General features: G+C 47.2%; 1 protein-coding gene across 3 annotated transcripts in view; it reads left to right on the top strand.

Moving 5' to 3' along the window:
* Positions 1–2,598: 2,598 nt before the first annotated feature.
* Positions 2,599–16,705, top strand: part of necab2 (N-terminal EF-hand calcium binding protein 2) — a 183,454-nt gene continuing 169,347 nt past the window's right edge. For all 3 annotated transcript variants that reach the window (XM_078542944.1, XM_078542942.1, XM_078542941.1), the window contains exons 1-2: positions 2,599–2,844; positions 3,719–3,743. In XM_078542944.1, the coding sequence (XP_078399070.1) occupies positions 2,608–2,844; positions 3,719–3,743 (262 nt within the window). In that variant the 5' untranslated portion in view covers positions 2,599–2,607. The remainder of the gene's footprint in view (positions 2,845–3,718; positions 3,744–16,705) is intronic.

Genomic DNA, 16,705 nt, shown 5'->3' with positions numbered 1-16,705 from the left:
CACAGACATGCACACACATTCTCACACATGCATACATACACACAAACACATGCACACACATGCGCAAAGACACATATGTGCACACAGGCATGCACACACAAACACACAAAGACACAAACACACACACACGCACACACACAGACACAGACACACACACTCATACACACAGGCACACACACACAGGCACACACACATACACATACACACACACACACACAAGGTAGAATCTTCCTGGTCCCGTGGAGATGAATTTGGAGGTTGGGTCTGGTGTAAAATCAGAAGATAATGTACATCCCTGCTTCCGAGAGATCTTACTGGAGAGAAGATCAACGCAGAAGTGGCATGCATCCCTAGAAAGCCAAATAGAGAACATGATGCCATTGCTGGGATATTCCTGACATTGGACCGGCCCCTCGTTGAGCCTGGAGCCTGGAGGTACCTCGGCGAAATCTCTCGGCAGCAGGCCAGGAGCTCAACATCTCCTCACCATTGGGGATGAGACGTGAAAATTGTCCTGAACGCTGAGAATTTTCTAAGACTGGAAGATTCTGCCCTGAGCCACATAGACACAGATGTGGATGCATGTACAGGCAGTTACATACAGACATAGTCACCCAGAACCTCATACAAACAGAGACACTTACACATAGACACAGTCACACAGTCAGTTTTTTTTTATGATTCTGAGATTTATAAGATTATTATATTTTGGAAATGTAGCTTTAAATTTAGGGCAAATGAAGAGGGTCATGTGGCCTGTTCTGGAGTCTGTCTGACCATACGTCTGGGTGATTTGATTGTTAGAAATCAAAGGAAGGCTTATATTGTTTTACTGAGAAGAAGGTGTAAGCTATTTAAGCTTGGAGACAGTGGCAGCAGTCTCTCAGTTTACAATGAGTAGGCTCTGAGTCCCTCAAAGTCACAGGAGGCATTGAAGGTCCTGGGTTTTAAACAATTGTGCTATATGGTGTCCAATTACTCCTAAAATGAAAGCAAGTTAGGGCCAAGGATAGCTAATTAGCATTTCTGCTTGAATGCAATGTTGATGTGTTTCACGTTGCCATGGAGAAGAGGGCAGAGGAAGCCATTTTTGAGATCAGGTTACAGGCTGCCCCTTAAATCAATGTATATCTCAAAAAAAACAAGTTTCTTTGTGGTCAGCAGAAAGAAAAGGCTGCTTGATTTTGCGAGCTACCACAGCTGGATGCAGGATGGAGACAGTCTCTAGTTAAAGAGATGCATCCTGCAGCCATCTAAAGATTCTGGGAGCTTAGTGCTGGGATGCCCGGAGAAAGAAGAATCATTGGAACCGGTTTTACTGTTGGTGGTGAATTTAAGAAACTCTCCGTGAACAGAGGAAAGCATTTGGAAATGGTCAGTGAAAGTTACTACTCAGCAAAATGGGGATACGGGAACACATTGGAAGATGGGAGCAACTGTTTGCTATAAGGGTTGTTATTCTGAGAGTCTGATGTGTGATAAGTGTAAAATGGCAATTTTTCTCCCTGAAGTTTAAAATAAAATTGTCTACAAATGGAAAACAGTGTTTAGTCTATAGTGCTTTTAATCATTTGTTACAATAAACGTTTTAAAACATGAAATCTTGACATTCTTTCAGCTATCAACTAGATGTTTGGATTTCTTTTCAAAAGTTATCAGTCTCTTTGTGGATTATAACAAGTGTCACACACAGACACACAGAGAGGCAGTCATATAGACGCATATACACATCACACAGTCTCACAGACACACAGACATGACATGGACCGACGCCCCTGCCCCCCCCCCCCCCCCCAAAAACACACACACACACACACACACACATATTCAGATATACAAACACACAGTCACACACACACTGAAATATCCACACACAATTTCAGGCATACAAACACATGCAGTCACGCTGAAATATACACACACAGATATGGACATACATACACAGACAGACACACACAAAGGCATAAACGCAAAATTAGTGTCACCTGAAGTGACACAGATTTTACGTTGTGACAGTTTACACATTAAACACACATTCATGTTCACACACTCATAGTCACACTCACAAAATTACAGTCATACAAACTGAGACACTTCTATATAAATACATTGACAAAGTTTACCTACAGTTTACACAATCAGATTGCTGTTGAGAAGGGTGCCTGTGGGCAGATATCTACACTAGTGGGGCAGCTGACACCAGCAAGATCACAGTTTGAGGAGGACGGAGTGAGAGGAGTGTGTAAGTGGAGGAATGGAACCTGCCTCTCTCTCCTCCTTGTGTGTCTTTGTGTCTCTATCATCCCTGTTTCTCCTTTATATCTATATCTGTCTCGCTGTCTGTCTTGCACTGTCTTCCTCCCCCTCCCCCCCACCACCCCCGCCCCCCAACTATGTATTTCCCTGCCTGTCTCTCCTCTCTTTCTTCTCCCGTTCCTCCTCTCAGTCTCTCCATCCTCTTCTGTGGAAGTGCGTGAGCGGTGACGGGGCGGGGAGGGGAGGCGTGTGGTGTTGTTGCCGGGGTGGGGAGAGGGCTGGGTGGTGGTGGTGGTGGTGGTTGGGGGGCGGGGAGGGGGGGGTGTTGGGGGTGGTCTACAGGATGTGAAGATGTGTGATCAGGCAGCTCGCTACTGCAGGGACAGCGTCCAGCACCTCGGCACCATCCGTGACAAGCAGCCGCCGCACCAGCGCAGCATCAGGGGGCTGGACGGGGTCCTCCGCTGGGTCTTCACCAAGATGAGCGACAAGAAGTTCGGCGAGAAGGAATCCCAGAAAGGAGAGGCGGCTTCCACCAGGGAGCGGGTCACTCCTGAGACCAAGAAAGGCATCTCAGTCATACTGGATGTAAGTGTCGCTTTCTCTCACCAGCTCTGTCCCAATCTGCTGGAGTTAGTCTGAGAATCAGCAGCTTGGCCTAGGCAGCATTGGAGAACTTGACTCTCTTACTTTCATTAGCGATGTGTTTGCTAATGGCCCCCAGCATCAGATCTGCTCAAGATCTTATCTCCGAATAAGAAACAGTGGCGAACTTTCAGGCATTAGTTCCTTCTGCGTATAGCCCGTTTCTTCCCATTACGGTTTAACCCAGCAGGACCATTCTTAACAGCTAGAGAGTGAAACCGCTTTCTGGTTAAAAAAAAAGGACATTGCCAATGAATAAATCAAAATACAAAGCAGCTGGACGTCAGGAGAAAGAAACAGAAAGTGAATAGTGAAAAACTGAGGGGGAATATATAGAGCGGGAGAGAGAGAGAAGCTGAGGGACGGAGAGGGAGAGAGAAACAGAGGGAGAAAAAAACTGAGGGACATAGAGGGAGAAGCAAACAGAGTGAGAGAAAGAGGGAGAAGGAAACAGGGAAATAGGAGAAAGATGGGGAGGGTGGAGAAAGATGGGGAGGGTGGAGAAAGACAGAGAGAGAGGGAAAGGGAGAACAGGCAGAGGGGGAACAGAGAGAGAGAGGGAGAAAGATTCTGTTGGTAGCGGTGACATCAATATGAAAGCTGTACAGAGTTGGACCAGAGTACAGAGAGAAACATTAAATCGTGAATAGGAAATGTGTGTTTGTGTAGATGCTTCTATTCCTTTGACTTTCTACACTGCTTTGTAACATTAAATACTTGGAGCAAGTTTGGGGACATTTTTCTGTTTGAATTTCTGCAGAGTCTGTTCTTTGGAAGAAATTAACATTTTAAAAATCTATTTTCTCAATCTCTCTAGATATTCAGAAGAGCTGATAAGAATGGTGAGTGCTGATTCACAATGTGAAGACTGAATTTTATATTAGTATTGTTTGCGGTGAAGCCAATTTGATGATACGGAAGGTTAAAGGATTAGATTACAAGAGCAGGGTGCATCAATTTAACTCACCTTTCCTTGGGTTTAAAAAACGGAGGGAGATCTGAGGGATAAAAGGATTCCATAAGGTTTATATAGACAAATGTTGCGTCTGGAATGTTGGCTTTTATGCTAAGCTGGAATAGCAAACAGTGGAAGGTGTGTTTCAGAGCCTTGGCTAGACCCCCATCTGCAGCACTGTGTTCACTCCTGGGCATTGCATCGCAGGAAGGTTATATTGGCCAGGCAGCAGAGATTGACCTGAATGAGATCAGGGCTTAGAGGGTTCAGTAAGGGGTCAGACATTGTCAGCTGGCAGGGTGTGTGTGTGTGTGTGTGTGTATGGGTGGGGAGAGGGTGTTCATAGGATTCATCTGAGAATCGGATGTGATCTAATTGAAGACTTGATGGGCTGAGTGGCCTTCTCCTGTTCCTCAATAATGAATAGGGGTGTTATTTTTCCTGACAGACTGTAGCAGGTTTACACAGAAATATGGAAAACATTTGTGAGGATTGTGAACTGTGCCTGTTTATCTGATTTAAACCTGAAACCTTGGCCAGAACGGTAACTGCTCTGGCTCCTGAAATTGTTGATTTATTCTGATGCCTCCCTGAGGAGGGTGCCTCATGTCAGGTTCCACGGGCACCATCGCTTGCTGGGTTACAGGTTCCATGAACAAAGACTCACTGGGATACAGTTCCACACACACTGACTCTCACTTGGGTACAGTTAAACACACACTGACTCTCACTGGGATACAGTTAAACACACACTGACTCTCACTGGGATACAGTTAAACACACACTGACTCTCACTGGGATACAGTTAAATACACACTGACTCTCACTGGGATACAGTTAAACACACACTGACTCTCACTGGGATACAGTTAAACACACACTGACTCTCACTGGGATACAGTTAAACACACACTGACTCTCACTGGGATACAGTTAAACACACACTGACTCTCACTGGGTTACAGTTAAACACACACTGACTCTCACTGGGGTACTGTCCCATGCACAGCGACTCTCACTGGGGTCAAATTCCACACACACTGACTTCCACTGGGGTACAGTTTCACACACACTGACTCCCACTGGGGTCAAATTCCACACACACTGGCTCTCACAGGTACAGTTCCACACACACTGACTCTCACGGGTACAGTTCCACACACACTGACTCTTACTGGGGTCCAATTCCACACACACTGACTCCCACTGTGGTCAAATTCCACACACACTGACTCTCACTGGGGTACAGTTCCGCACACACTGACTCTCACTGGGGTACAGTTCCACACACACTGACTCCCACTGGGATACAGTTCCACACACATTGACTCCCACTGGGATACTGTTCCACACACACTGACTCCCACTGGGATACTGTTCCACACACACTGATTCTCACTGGGGTACAGTTCCACACACACTGACTCTCACTGGGGTACAGTTCCGCACACACTGACTCCCACTGGGATACAGTTCCACACACACTGACTCCCACTGGGATACAGTTCCACACACATTGACTCCCACTGGGATACTGTTCCACACACACTGATTCTCACTGGGATAGAGTTCCACACACACTGACTCTCACTGGGGTATAGTTCCACACACATTGACTCCCACTGGGATACTGTTCCACACACACTGATTCTCACTGGGATACAGTTCCACACACACTGGCCCTCACTGGGGTACAGTTCCACATCTCACTGGAGTACAGTTTCAGAGACACTAACTCTCACTGACATTTGATTTCCATCAGCATCTACACACTGAGATATAGGCTGAGTAGGTGCAGATGCACTAGGATATGGGTGCGATTGCCACTAATTCGCAGGGATATGGGTTTGCTTGGCACTAATTCACTGGGATATGGGTTCAATTGGCACTAATTCTCTGGGATATGGGTTGAATTGACACTAATTCACTGGGATATAGATTGAATGGCACTGACTCACTAGAGTGCAGTGCTCTCTCTAAACTATGTGGGTGCACAGCCATGTAGTAACCAGGAACATGCTTAAAGGGAAGCAAAAGGCTGTGAACGAGAAGCATTCACTTTACCATGTGCTCATGTGTGACTGTGCAAAACCTTGACGGGATCTCAGTGCAGCAAACCGGCCGAGCACAGCAAAGAGAAATAAGAGGGAACATTGCTGGAGTGCAGATTGCACCAGCACTGACTCTCACTGAGATACAGGTCGTGCAGGCACTGACTGTCACTATGGTACAGATTGCATTGGCGCTGACTTCCTAGGGTACAGTTTGCACTGGCACTGACACTCACTGTAGTACAGATTGAACTGGCACTGACTCTCAATGGGATACAGTTCGTGCAGGCACTGACTCTCACTGTGATACAGATTGCATTGGCACTGACTCTTCCTAGGGTACCGTTTGCACTGGCACTGACACTCACTGGAGTACAGATTACACAGGCACTGACTCTAAATTGGGGTACATGTTGCACTAGCACTGACTCTCACTGGGGTACAGATTGTACAGGTACTGAACCTCACTGGAGCTCAGATTGCACTGGCACTGACTATAGGGTAGAGATTGTACTGGCACTGACTCTCAATGGGATACAGATCGAACAGGCACTGACTCTCACTGGGGTACAGATTGTACTGGCACTGACTCTCACTGGGGTACAGATTGCACTGGTACAGACTCTCACTGGAGTATAGATCGCACTGGCACTGACTCACTCGGGTCTAGGTTGTATTGGCACTGACTCTTACTGGGGTACAGATTGCACTGGCACGGACTCTCTATGAGGTACAGATTGCGCTGGCACTGACTCTCACTGGGTTCAGATTAAATTGGCAGTGACTCTCCACCGGGTACAGATTGTCCTGGCACTGATTCTCACTAGGATATAAAGCATACTGGCACTGACTTTCACTCTGGTATAAATTGCACTGGCCCTGACTGTCACTGGAATACAGATTGCACCGGCATTGACCCTCACTGTGGCACAGATTGCACTGGCACTGATTCTCACTGGGATATCGATCATACTGGCACTGACTGTCATTCGGGTATAGATTGCACAGGCACTGACTACAGTTTGTACTGGAACTTGTTCTCGTTCGAGTACAGATTGCACCAGCACTGACTGCCTCTGGGGTACAGATTGCACTGGCACTGACTGTCACTTGGGTATAAAGTGTGCTGGCACTGACCCTCACTCAGGTACAAATCACACTGGCCCTGACTGTCACTGGAGTACAGATTGCACTGGCACCGACTCTCACTGGGGTATAGATTACACTGGGACTGACTCTCACTAGGGTACAGATCGCATAGGCATTGACTCTCACTGGTACACTGATCAAACAGGCACTGACTGTCACTGGTACACTGATTGCACTGGTACTGACTCACTGGGGTATAGATCGTACTGGCTCTGACTCTTGACTTGGGTATAGATCGCACTGGCACTGACACTCGCTGGAGTGTGGATTACACTGGCACTGAGATCACTGCAGTACAGATTGCACTAGTACTGACTCTCACTCGGGTCTGGATTGTACAGGCACTGACTCTCACTCAGGTATACATTGCACAGGCGCTGACTGTCGCTGGGTTACAGGTTACACTGGCACTGACTCTCATTGGGATATAGGTGGTACTGGCACTGACTTTCACTGGGGTATAGATTATACTGGCACTGACTTTCACTGGGGTATAGATTGTGCTGGCACTGAATATCACTGGGGTATAAATTGCAATGTCACTGACTCTCACTGGGGTACAGATTGCTCTGGAACTGACTGTCACTGGAATACAGATTGTCCTGGCGCTAACTGTCACTGGGGTATAAATCCTACTGGCATTGACTCTCACTGGAGTACAGATTGTACTAGCAATTGGTCTCACTGGAGTACAGATTACATTAGCACTGACTCTCATTGGGGTATAGATTGTACGGGTACTGCCTCTCTCTGGGGTATAGATTGCACTGGCACTGACTCTCACTGGGGTACAGGCACTGAAACTCACTGGAGCTCAGATTGCATTGGCACTGACTATAGGGTACAGATTGTACAGGCACTGAATGTCACTTGGGTACAGATCGTACCGGCATTGACTCTCACTGGGGTACAGGTCATACAGGCATTAATTGTCACTGGGATACAGACTGTACTGGCACTGACGCTCAGTTGGGTACAGATCGAACAGGCACTGACTGTCACTGGAGTACAGATTGCATTGGTACTGAGTGCCTTGAGTATAGATCGTGCTGGTGCTGACTCTCAATGGGGTGCAGGTTGTACAGGCACTGAATGTCACTTGAGTACAGATCGAACAGGCACTGGCCCTCACTCAGGTGCACATTGCTGTGGCACTGATTCAATAGTGTACAGATATTTCAAGCACTAACTTGCACTGGGATGCAGATTGCTCTGCCACTGAATTTCACTGGGGTATAGATTGCACTGGCACTGAATCTCACTGGGGTATAGTTCACACTGGCACTGACTATAGGGTACAGATTGCATTGGTGCTGACTCTCACTCGGGCACAGATCATACTGGCACTGACTCTCACTGGGGTACAGTTCCACAGTCACTGACTCTCACTGGGGTACAGTTCCACAGCCACTGACTCTTACTGGGGTAGGGGTTCCATTGTCACTGGCTCACACTTGGGTAGGGGGTGCACAGTCACTGACTCTCACTGGGGCGCAGTCACTGACTCTCACTGGATACAGTTACACTGTCACTGGCTCTCACTGGGGTAGGGGCTCCACTGTGACTGACCCTCACTCGGATAGGGGTTCTATAGTCACTGACTCACAGTCAGGTAGGGGTTCCACAGTTGCAGACTCTCACTGGATGCAGTTCCACTGTCACTGACTCTCACTGGGGCACAATCACTGACTCTCACTTGGGTAAGGGTTCCACTGTCACTGGCTCACATTCGGGTAGGGGTTCCATGGTCACTAACTCTCACTGGGGCACAGTCACTGACTCTCACTGGGATACAGCTCCACTGTCACTGACTCTCACTCAGGTAGGGGTTCCACAGTCACTGACTCTCACTGGGGTACAGTTCCACAAGCATTGCCTCACTAGGTTAAGGGTTTCATAGTTTTCCAGTTCCTGTAGAGACCGACAATCTTAAAAAATAATCTCAAACTTCCAGTGATTGACTGAAATGAACACACCACAAGATTTTAAGTTTAATACCTTTACTGTAGCAATTGAATTAAAGGCAACTTTGACTAACCACTGTTTAAGTCAGCAACTTACACTTTAAACTACAGAAAAGATCCCCCATTTAACTTTTACAACAGCCAAAAATCCCCCTCCATGGCTATACTTCGCTCAGCCTCTAAAATTGGACCCTTCGTTTTCCAGGAACTAGCCATAGAACCATAGAACACTACAGCACAGAAAACAGGCCATTCAGCCCTTCTAGTCTGTGCTGAAATATTATTCCGCTAGTCCCATTGACCTGCACCTAGTCCATAACCCTCCAGACCTATCCCATCCATGTATCTATCTAATTTATTCTTAAAACTTAAGAGTGAGCCCGCATTTACCACGTCAGATGGTAGCTCGTTCCACACTCTCACCACTCTCTGAGTGAAGAAGTTCCCCCCCTAATGTTCCCCCTAAACCTTTCCCCTTTCACCCTAAAGCCATGTCCTCTCGTGTTTATTTCTCCTAATCTAAGTGGAAAGAGCCTACTTGCATTTACTCTGTCTATACCCCTCACAATTTTGTAAACTTCTATCAAATCTCCCCTCATTTTTCTGCACTCCAAGGAATAAAGTCCTAACCTGTTTAATCTTTCCCTGTAACTCAATTCCTTAAGACCTGGCAACATCCTAGTAAATCTTCTCTGCACTCTCTCAATCTTACTGATATCCTTCCTGTAGTTAGGCGACCAGAACTGCACACAATACTCCAAAGTTGGCCTCACCAATGTCATATACAACCTCACCATAACATCCCAACTCCTATACTCAATACTTTGATTTATGAAGGCCAGTATGCCAAAAGCTTTCTTTACAACCTTGTCTACCTGTGACGCCACTTTCAGGGAATTATGTATTTGAACTCCCAGATCCCTTTGTTCCTCCGCACTCCTCAGTGCCCTACCATTTACTGTGTATGTCCTACCTGGTTTGACCTTCCAAAATGTAACACCTCACACTTTTCCACATTAAATTCCATCTGCCATTTTCTGGCCCATTTTTCCAGTTGGTCCAGATCTCTCTGCAAGCTTTGAAAGCCTTCTTCGCTGTCCACAACGCCTCCAATCTTAGTGTCATCGGCAAACTTGCTGATCCAATTCACCACATTATCATCCAGATCATTGATATAGACAACAAACAACAATGGTCCCAGTACAGATCCCTGAGGCACACCATTAGTCTCAGACCTCCAGTCTGAGAAGCAATCATCCACTACCACTCTCTGTCTTCTCCCACACAGCCAATTTCGAATCCAGTTTACAACCTCTCCATGGATACCAAGTGTCTGAACCTTCTGAACTAACCTCCAATGTGGGACCTTGTCAAAGGCCTTACTAAAGTCCATGTAGACAACATCCACAGCCTTTCCTTCAACTACTTTCTTCGTAACCTCCTCGAAAAACTCTACAAGGTTCGTTAAACACGACCTACCACGCACAAAGCCATGCTGACTATCCTTAATCAGCCCTTGGCTGTCCAAATAATTATATATCCGATCTCTCAGAACACCTTCCATAATTTACCTACTACTGACGTCAGGCTCACTGGCCTGTAATTACCTGGTTTACTTTTGGAGCCTTTTTTTAAACAACGGAACAACATGAGCTACCCTCCAATCCTCCGGCACCTCACCCATGGCTAAGGACATTTTAAATATTTCTGCCAGGGCCCCTGCAATTTCTACACTAGTCTCCCTCAAGGTCCGAGGGAATATCATGTCAGGCCCAAAGCCATTTCAAATAAAAACAGAAAATGTTGGAAATACTCAGCAGGTCTGGCAGTGTCTGTGGAGAGAGAAAAACAGAGTTAACGTTTCAGTTCGATGATCTTTCATCACATTAGGAAAAGTTACAGATGTAATAGGTTATGAGCAAAGAGTGGGTCTGGACAAAAGGCCTGTGAAGGCAGGAGAGGTTGAATGTCAGAAGAGTTCATCCTCCAGGGCCAAAGGAAGCTGTGATGGGGCAGGAAATGAAAGAAATAAACAAAAGATGTACCGAGACTAGGTTTGCTACTGTCTCAAGGTGAAAATAAGAGCAAAACCGAAACATGCAAAGAAAAGGAAACAAAATAGTGGACAGTGTATATAGTCTAAAATTGATTAACTTAGTGTTGTGTTTGGAAGGCTGTAAAGTGTTGAATTAAAAAATGAGATACTGTCCCTCAAGCTTAAATTGAGCTTCACTGGAACAGTCCAGCAGGCCAAGGACAGAGATGTCAGTATGAGAGCAAGGTGGAGAATTAAAATGCCAGCTCAGAGGTCATGTTTGCAGACTGAACAGACATGTTCTGCAAAGTGGCCACCCAATCTGTGTTTATCTTCGCAACATAGAGCAGACCACATTGTGAGCAATGAATACTGTTAGACTGAATTGAAAAAAGTACACATAAATTGCTGCTTCACCTGGAAGGAGTGTTTGGGGCCTTGGGCGGTCAGGAGAGAGGAGGTAAAAGGGCAGGTGGAACATCTGCATTTGCATGGAAAGGCGCTGTGAGAAGGGGACACTGTGTAGGAGGTGATGGAGGAGTGGACCAGCCTATCACAAAGGGGAAGGGATATAAGCAGAAGTTTGGGAAATATAGCGGACATGGTCAAGGGCCCTGTCAACCACAGTGAAGGAGAGTCCTTTGTGAGGAAATAAAGAAGCCATCTCAGAAATGCTAGTGTGGAAGGTTTCACCATTGGAACAGATGCATGGAGACAAAGGAACTGGGAGAATGGAATGGAATCCTTTCAGGATGTAAAGTGTGAAGAAACTATTCTCAGTTTATTTTGCCTTTTCCAGTCAGATAACTTCTACTCCTGTTCATGATGAGGGACAAATTGGAGATCCCTCTCTCCTGTCAAAGCTAGGCGAATCTTCCAGCTTCATTTAACTCTCATGACCTTGGCCTCTTCAATCCTGGCATGAGATCTCACCTGCACACTGCCTGGTGAACAATATAGGCTTGCTGCCTCCAGCTCTCAGCTGTCTCTCTTTCTCTCTCTTTCCCTCTGTTGGATTTTTGCAGACTTGCCATCCCAGTGAGGTTCGGGGACCTTTTAGGAAAAACCTGCAATTCGATCTCACAATGGCTTCCTATCGACCCTTCTCCTCTCAAAGCCCATGCCCATGCCAACATGAATCACGTGGGCCTTGTATCTAGGTAGTAATCCTAATTAGCTATCCACTAGACCCCAACTTCATTATACCTTGGAATTACATAGAATGTTTAAAGTGTTTGCTTGGAGACTATCAATCTATCCCAATCAGCACAGCTGCTCAGGTCATTGTTTATATGTGTGAATATCTTACATGTTCTTCCCAGTATAAAAACCTGGGCCCAACCTTTAACAAGCAGGCCACCCAACAATGTTATCACATGACACAAGTTATTCCTCCGTCTTACCCTAAAGACATAGTCCCAAAACATAATAATCTTACAAATATCATATTTGTAACAATGGGCAATGACATTGCTCCACCACATCACCCTGGGGCTTGGTCCTCATGTGTCGGGGTTACCTCACAACAAATGTGGTCCGTTCAGCCCTTCTAGATTGCTCTGCCATTCAATTAGACCATGGATGATCGGTCTGCAGCTTTATTTACCTGCTTTTGCTCTACATACCTTCATACCTTTATCTGGGAAAAATTGACTCATCTCAATCTAGAAAGTTCAATTTGTCCCTCTGCATCCAGAGCTTTCTTTAGGAAATTGTTCCAGATTTCCTCAAATGTTTGTTTCTTCCCCCAGCAGGTGTGTTGAAAGCAGGGGAGGGGTGGCAGAGTCCAGAGCAGAAATTTGGGATAATCTGTTCTTTCTCACTCCCAATGACCCGAGGAAAAATTCCGGTGAAAACTGAGGGAGGCCGGACCCTGTCATCTGAAAACAATTTAGACCAGAAAATCTCAATCAGGTCATTAAAGAAGCATTTACCTAGGAATAACAATTCTACTGGATTTTCTTTTAAAAGGAGTGAAAACAGGGTTCAACACTGAGTAACACTTGATGAATGTTCCTCATAGGAAAAGGTAAAGAATCACTTATTTTTATGATTCTACAGCAGCCTCCCTCTCCTGGCGCAATTGCTAAGTTTTTTCTATTCTTTCACGGGATGTGGGCTTCGCTGGCTGCACCAGCATTTATTGCCCATCCCTAGTTGCCCATGAGAAGGTGGTGGTGAGTTGCCTTCTTGAACCGCTGCAGTGCATGTGCTGTAGGTACACCCACAGTGCTGTTAGGGAGGGAGTACCAGGATTTTGACCCAGCGACAGTGAAGGAACGGCGATATATTTCCAAGTCAGGATGGTGTGTGACTTGGAGGTGAGCTTGCAGGTGGTGGTGTTCCCATCTACCTGCTGCCCTTGTCCTTCTAGATTGTAGAGGTTTGGAAGGTGCTGTCTAAGGAGCCTTGGTGAATTCCTGCAGTGCATCTTGTAGATGGTACACACTGCTGCTACTGTGCGTCTGCGGTGGAGGGAATGAGTGTTGAAGGTGGTGAATGGGGTACTGATCAAACGGGCTGCTTTGCCCTGGATGGTGTTGAGCTTCTTGAATGTTGTGGGAGCTGCACTCATCCAGGCAAGTAGGGAGTATTCCATCACACTCCTGACCTGTGCCTTGTAGATGGTGGATAGGCTGTGGGGAGTCAGGCGAGGTGTGGCACTGTGCCAACTTATGGCACACACCATATTCAGTGCACCTCTGTTTGGTGAGGCACCCTTTGTGTGGAAGAGAGAGAGGCATGCACAATCCCTGCTTCTCTCAATTGCTCCGATGACGTCCTGTGAGTACATTCACATCTGGGGAGACCAGAGATGGAGCTTGTGAATCCGAGAACAACTTCAGGCCAAAGGCACTCCTGAAAGATGGTGAGCTTACTGAGACAGTGAGAGGGCAAGCCATGCCAATGGAATCAGTGCCTGAGGAGAGTCAGGGTGGGATAATGAGGGAATATATAACGTGACAGGAAGGAATGAGCTGTTTTTTGTTTAAGAGCATGTACATTATCACACATCTTCCCAGTAATTTCACAAATTAAGAAGGCAGCTCTTAGTTTGCAACCTTCTGGGACTATGAGAATCAGCAAGTCTCTTCACATCAGTGACTCACAGGCTGAATCACCCAATACAGTGGAGATCCTAGGGAACTGTCCACCTCTGTGGAACTGAGGACACCCAGGGAGTGGGAGGTGGGCAGGAAAGGATGGAATGGGGGCAGGGGTGGGTGGGGGTGGGATGGGGCCAGGATGAAATGATGAAGAGCAGGAGGAATCTAATTAGATTTTGTTTTTCTATCTGTTGATGCAGAGGTACTGAGTCAAATTACAGTGTCATTCCCTGTCCCCACCCCCTCAATACCCCACAATTTTGCCTCAGGAATAAAGCCAAGTAGCTTCACAGTGTGTAGAGCAGCACCGCTCCCAATGAGTAACTGGGAAGGCAATCCCTGACACATCAACCCCATCCCCCACCCCCTCCCCTACCCCCACCCCGCCACCACCTTCACCCACCCCTCACCTCACCCCCACCCCCACTCTCCCTCACTCCCTCCCCCAACCCCACCCCACCACCAACTTCACCCATCCCCTCCACCACCACCCCACCATCACCTTCATCTACCCCTGCCCAAACCTGTCCCACCCCCAATCTCAGCCCCACTCCCAGCCACCTTCCCCCACCATCATCCACCCTCACCCACCCAAGCCACCCCTATACCGCCCCCATATGCACCCTCATAACCCCACCCCCATCTCCAACTTGCCCAACTCCCTCACCTCTAAACACGCCACCCACCCCCCCACCCCCATCACCTTCACCCCTCCTCCCCACTACCCCCACCACCACCTTCACCCACCCCATCCCCCACCCTCACACACCCTCCCCACAAGCCCCACCACCACCTTCACCCACCCCACCCAAACCTGACTCATCTCCACCCACCCCCATGCTCAGCCTCACTCCCACCCACATTCCCCACCATCATCCACACTCTCCCACCCCAATACCCACCCTGTACCCATCCTCATCAACCCCACTCCCACCTTCACCCTCACCCAGCCCCCCTATCCCCACCCACCCTCATACCCACTGCCACCCTCACCCATTTTCATCCATCCCACCCTCAACTACTTTCTCCCATCCCACCCTCCCCAACTCCCACCCCCACCCTACCTCACCCCACTACACCATCGCCCTTCCCCCAGCCCCACCCTCACCCCATTTCCACCACACACACTGTCCCCCACTCCCTCCACTCCCTTACCCTCCCCTCCCCTGAAGCTGTCTTCCTCAGTAGCGTTGTGTATGACGGAATGTGGAGCTGCCTATTCCAATTCCTCTGTCTGTGAACAAGCCTTTAACTGCTGCACAGCACTGCTGGGAATTGCTTTCCTCTCTCAGCAGCACTGGAGTGGGGTGGGGGAGGGGGGGGAGGGGGGCAGTGGGTGCGGGGAGGGCGCAGAGATGAAGTGATTGAAAAAAAATGGAGTCTAATTCTCACCTCCAGCAGCATCACTTCCAAAGTCTGATATCTTCACTCTGCAGCTGAGCAGCTGATTTCAAAGGTTTCTCACTCATTCGATGGAGAAACCTTGCTGATCCATCGACTGCAAACGCATTCTTTACTCACAACGCCTGCTCCCTCTTCTCCACCGAAGTTTGCAGTCAGGTTATCTTTTATCGTTAATAATTTATAAGCTGCAGAGTCAAATCTCTCATTAGCTTCCTTCTCTTCAGAATGCACAGTTTGGAGTTTGCTAATCTTTGCCCTACTTCACCCCCCCCTCCACACGAGGGATCAGTCTGGTTAGTCTTCCCTGCATGATTGCTGATGCATGAATCACACACAAGCAATGTGCTCTGGATTATTTTGAATTTGTATTGCTCTGCTTTTCGAAGCAAGGTCTTTATTTCTGAAGACTGCTTCATTATCTTTGCCCTTGTGAATGAGGGCACTGAGTACGGTTAAAGAAGCGTAGCAGGAAACCCTTTGTTGGATTTAGGATGCTCACTAACCTTTCCTTATGATATAAGGATGTGGATTAAGGAGCAAGAGAAGCAGCTTTATTGATAAATACTCTACTAGAAGTTGTTACATGCAGTGTTCATGAGACCAGCTCAAGAACTTCACAGGGATTTGCAAGCTCTGTGCTCCAGACTGCCAGCCCTATACAAGATTAAGGAGAGCTCCAAAAGGGTGCAGGGACCTTCATAAACATGCTGCCCTTTCATATGGTTAAAACATAAATACTTATAGCTGCTGCAACATTGCATCACTATGTTCCTTTCCCCTCCATGCCCATGCTCACCAATTCTACTGTTCATTGCCCTATGAACATGAGTTCTCAATTACTGAGTGACTCTAACTGTCCATTTAACTGTGCCATCTGTTTCATTATTATTTATTACATAGAGCCCTCTTTAGTCTCCGCACCCGTGTTTGTTTCCCAGAGATGCTGACTCTAGATTAGCATATAAAATTCCACCCATGCATCATCTACACTGTTCACCTCCCCCCCCACCCCACCCTGCCCCCCACCCCTTGTCCCTCCATAACAGCTAGTTGCAGTGTCTCTCTCTGTGTTCAGAGATGAGTTTGATTCGGATTAATCCTTGCTGATTAATCTAGTCACCACATAATACTGACAATTC

The sequence above is a fragment of the Cetorhinus maximus genome, chromosome 6, assembly GCF_964194155.1.
Source record: "Cetorhinus maximus chromosome 6, sCetMax3.hap1.1, whole genome shotgun sequence".
Lineage (NCBI taxonomy): Eukaryota > Metazoa > Chordata > Chondrichthyes > Lamniformes > Cetorhinidae > Cetorhinus > Cetorhinus maximus.
Note: the sequence above shows the minus strand (reverse complement) of the source record. Positions and strands in the feature narration are given on the sequence as shown.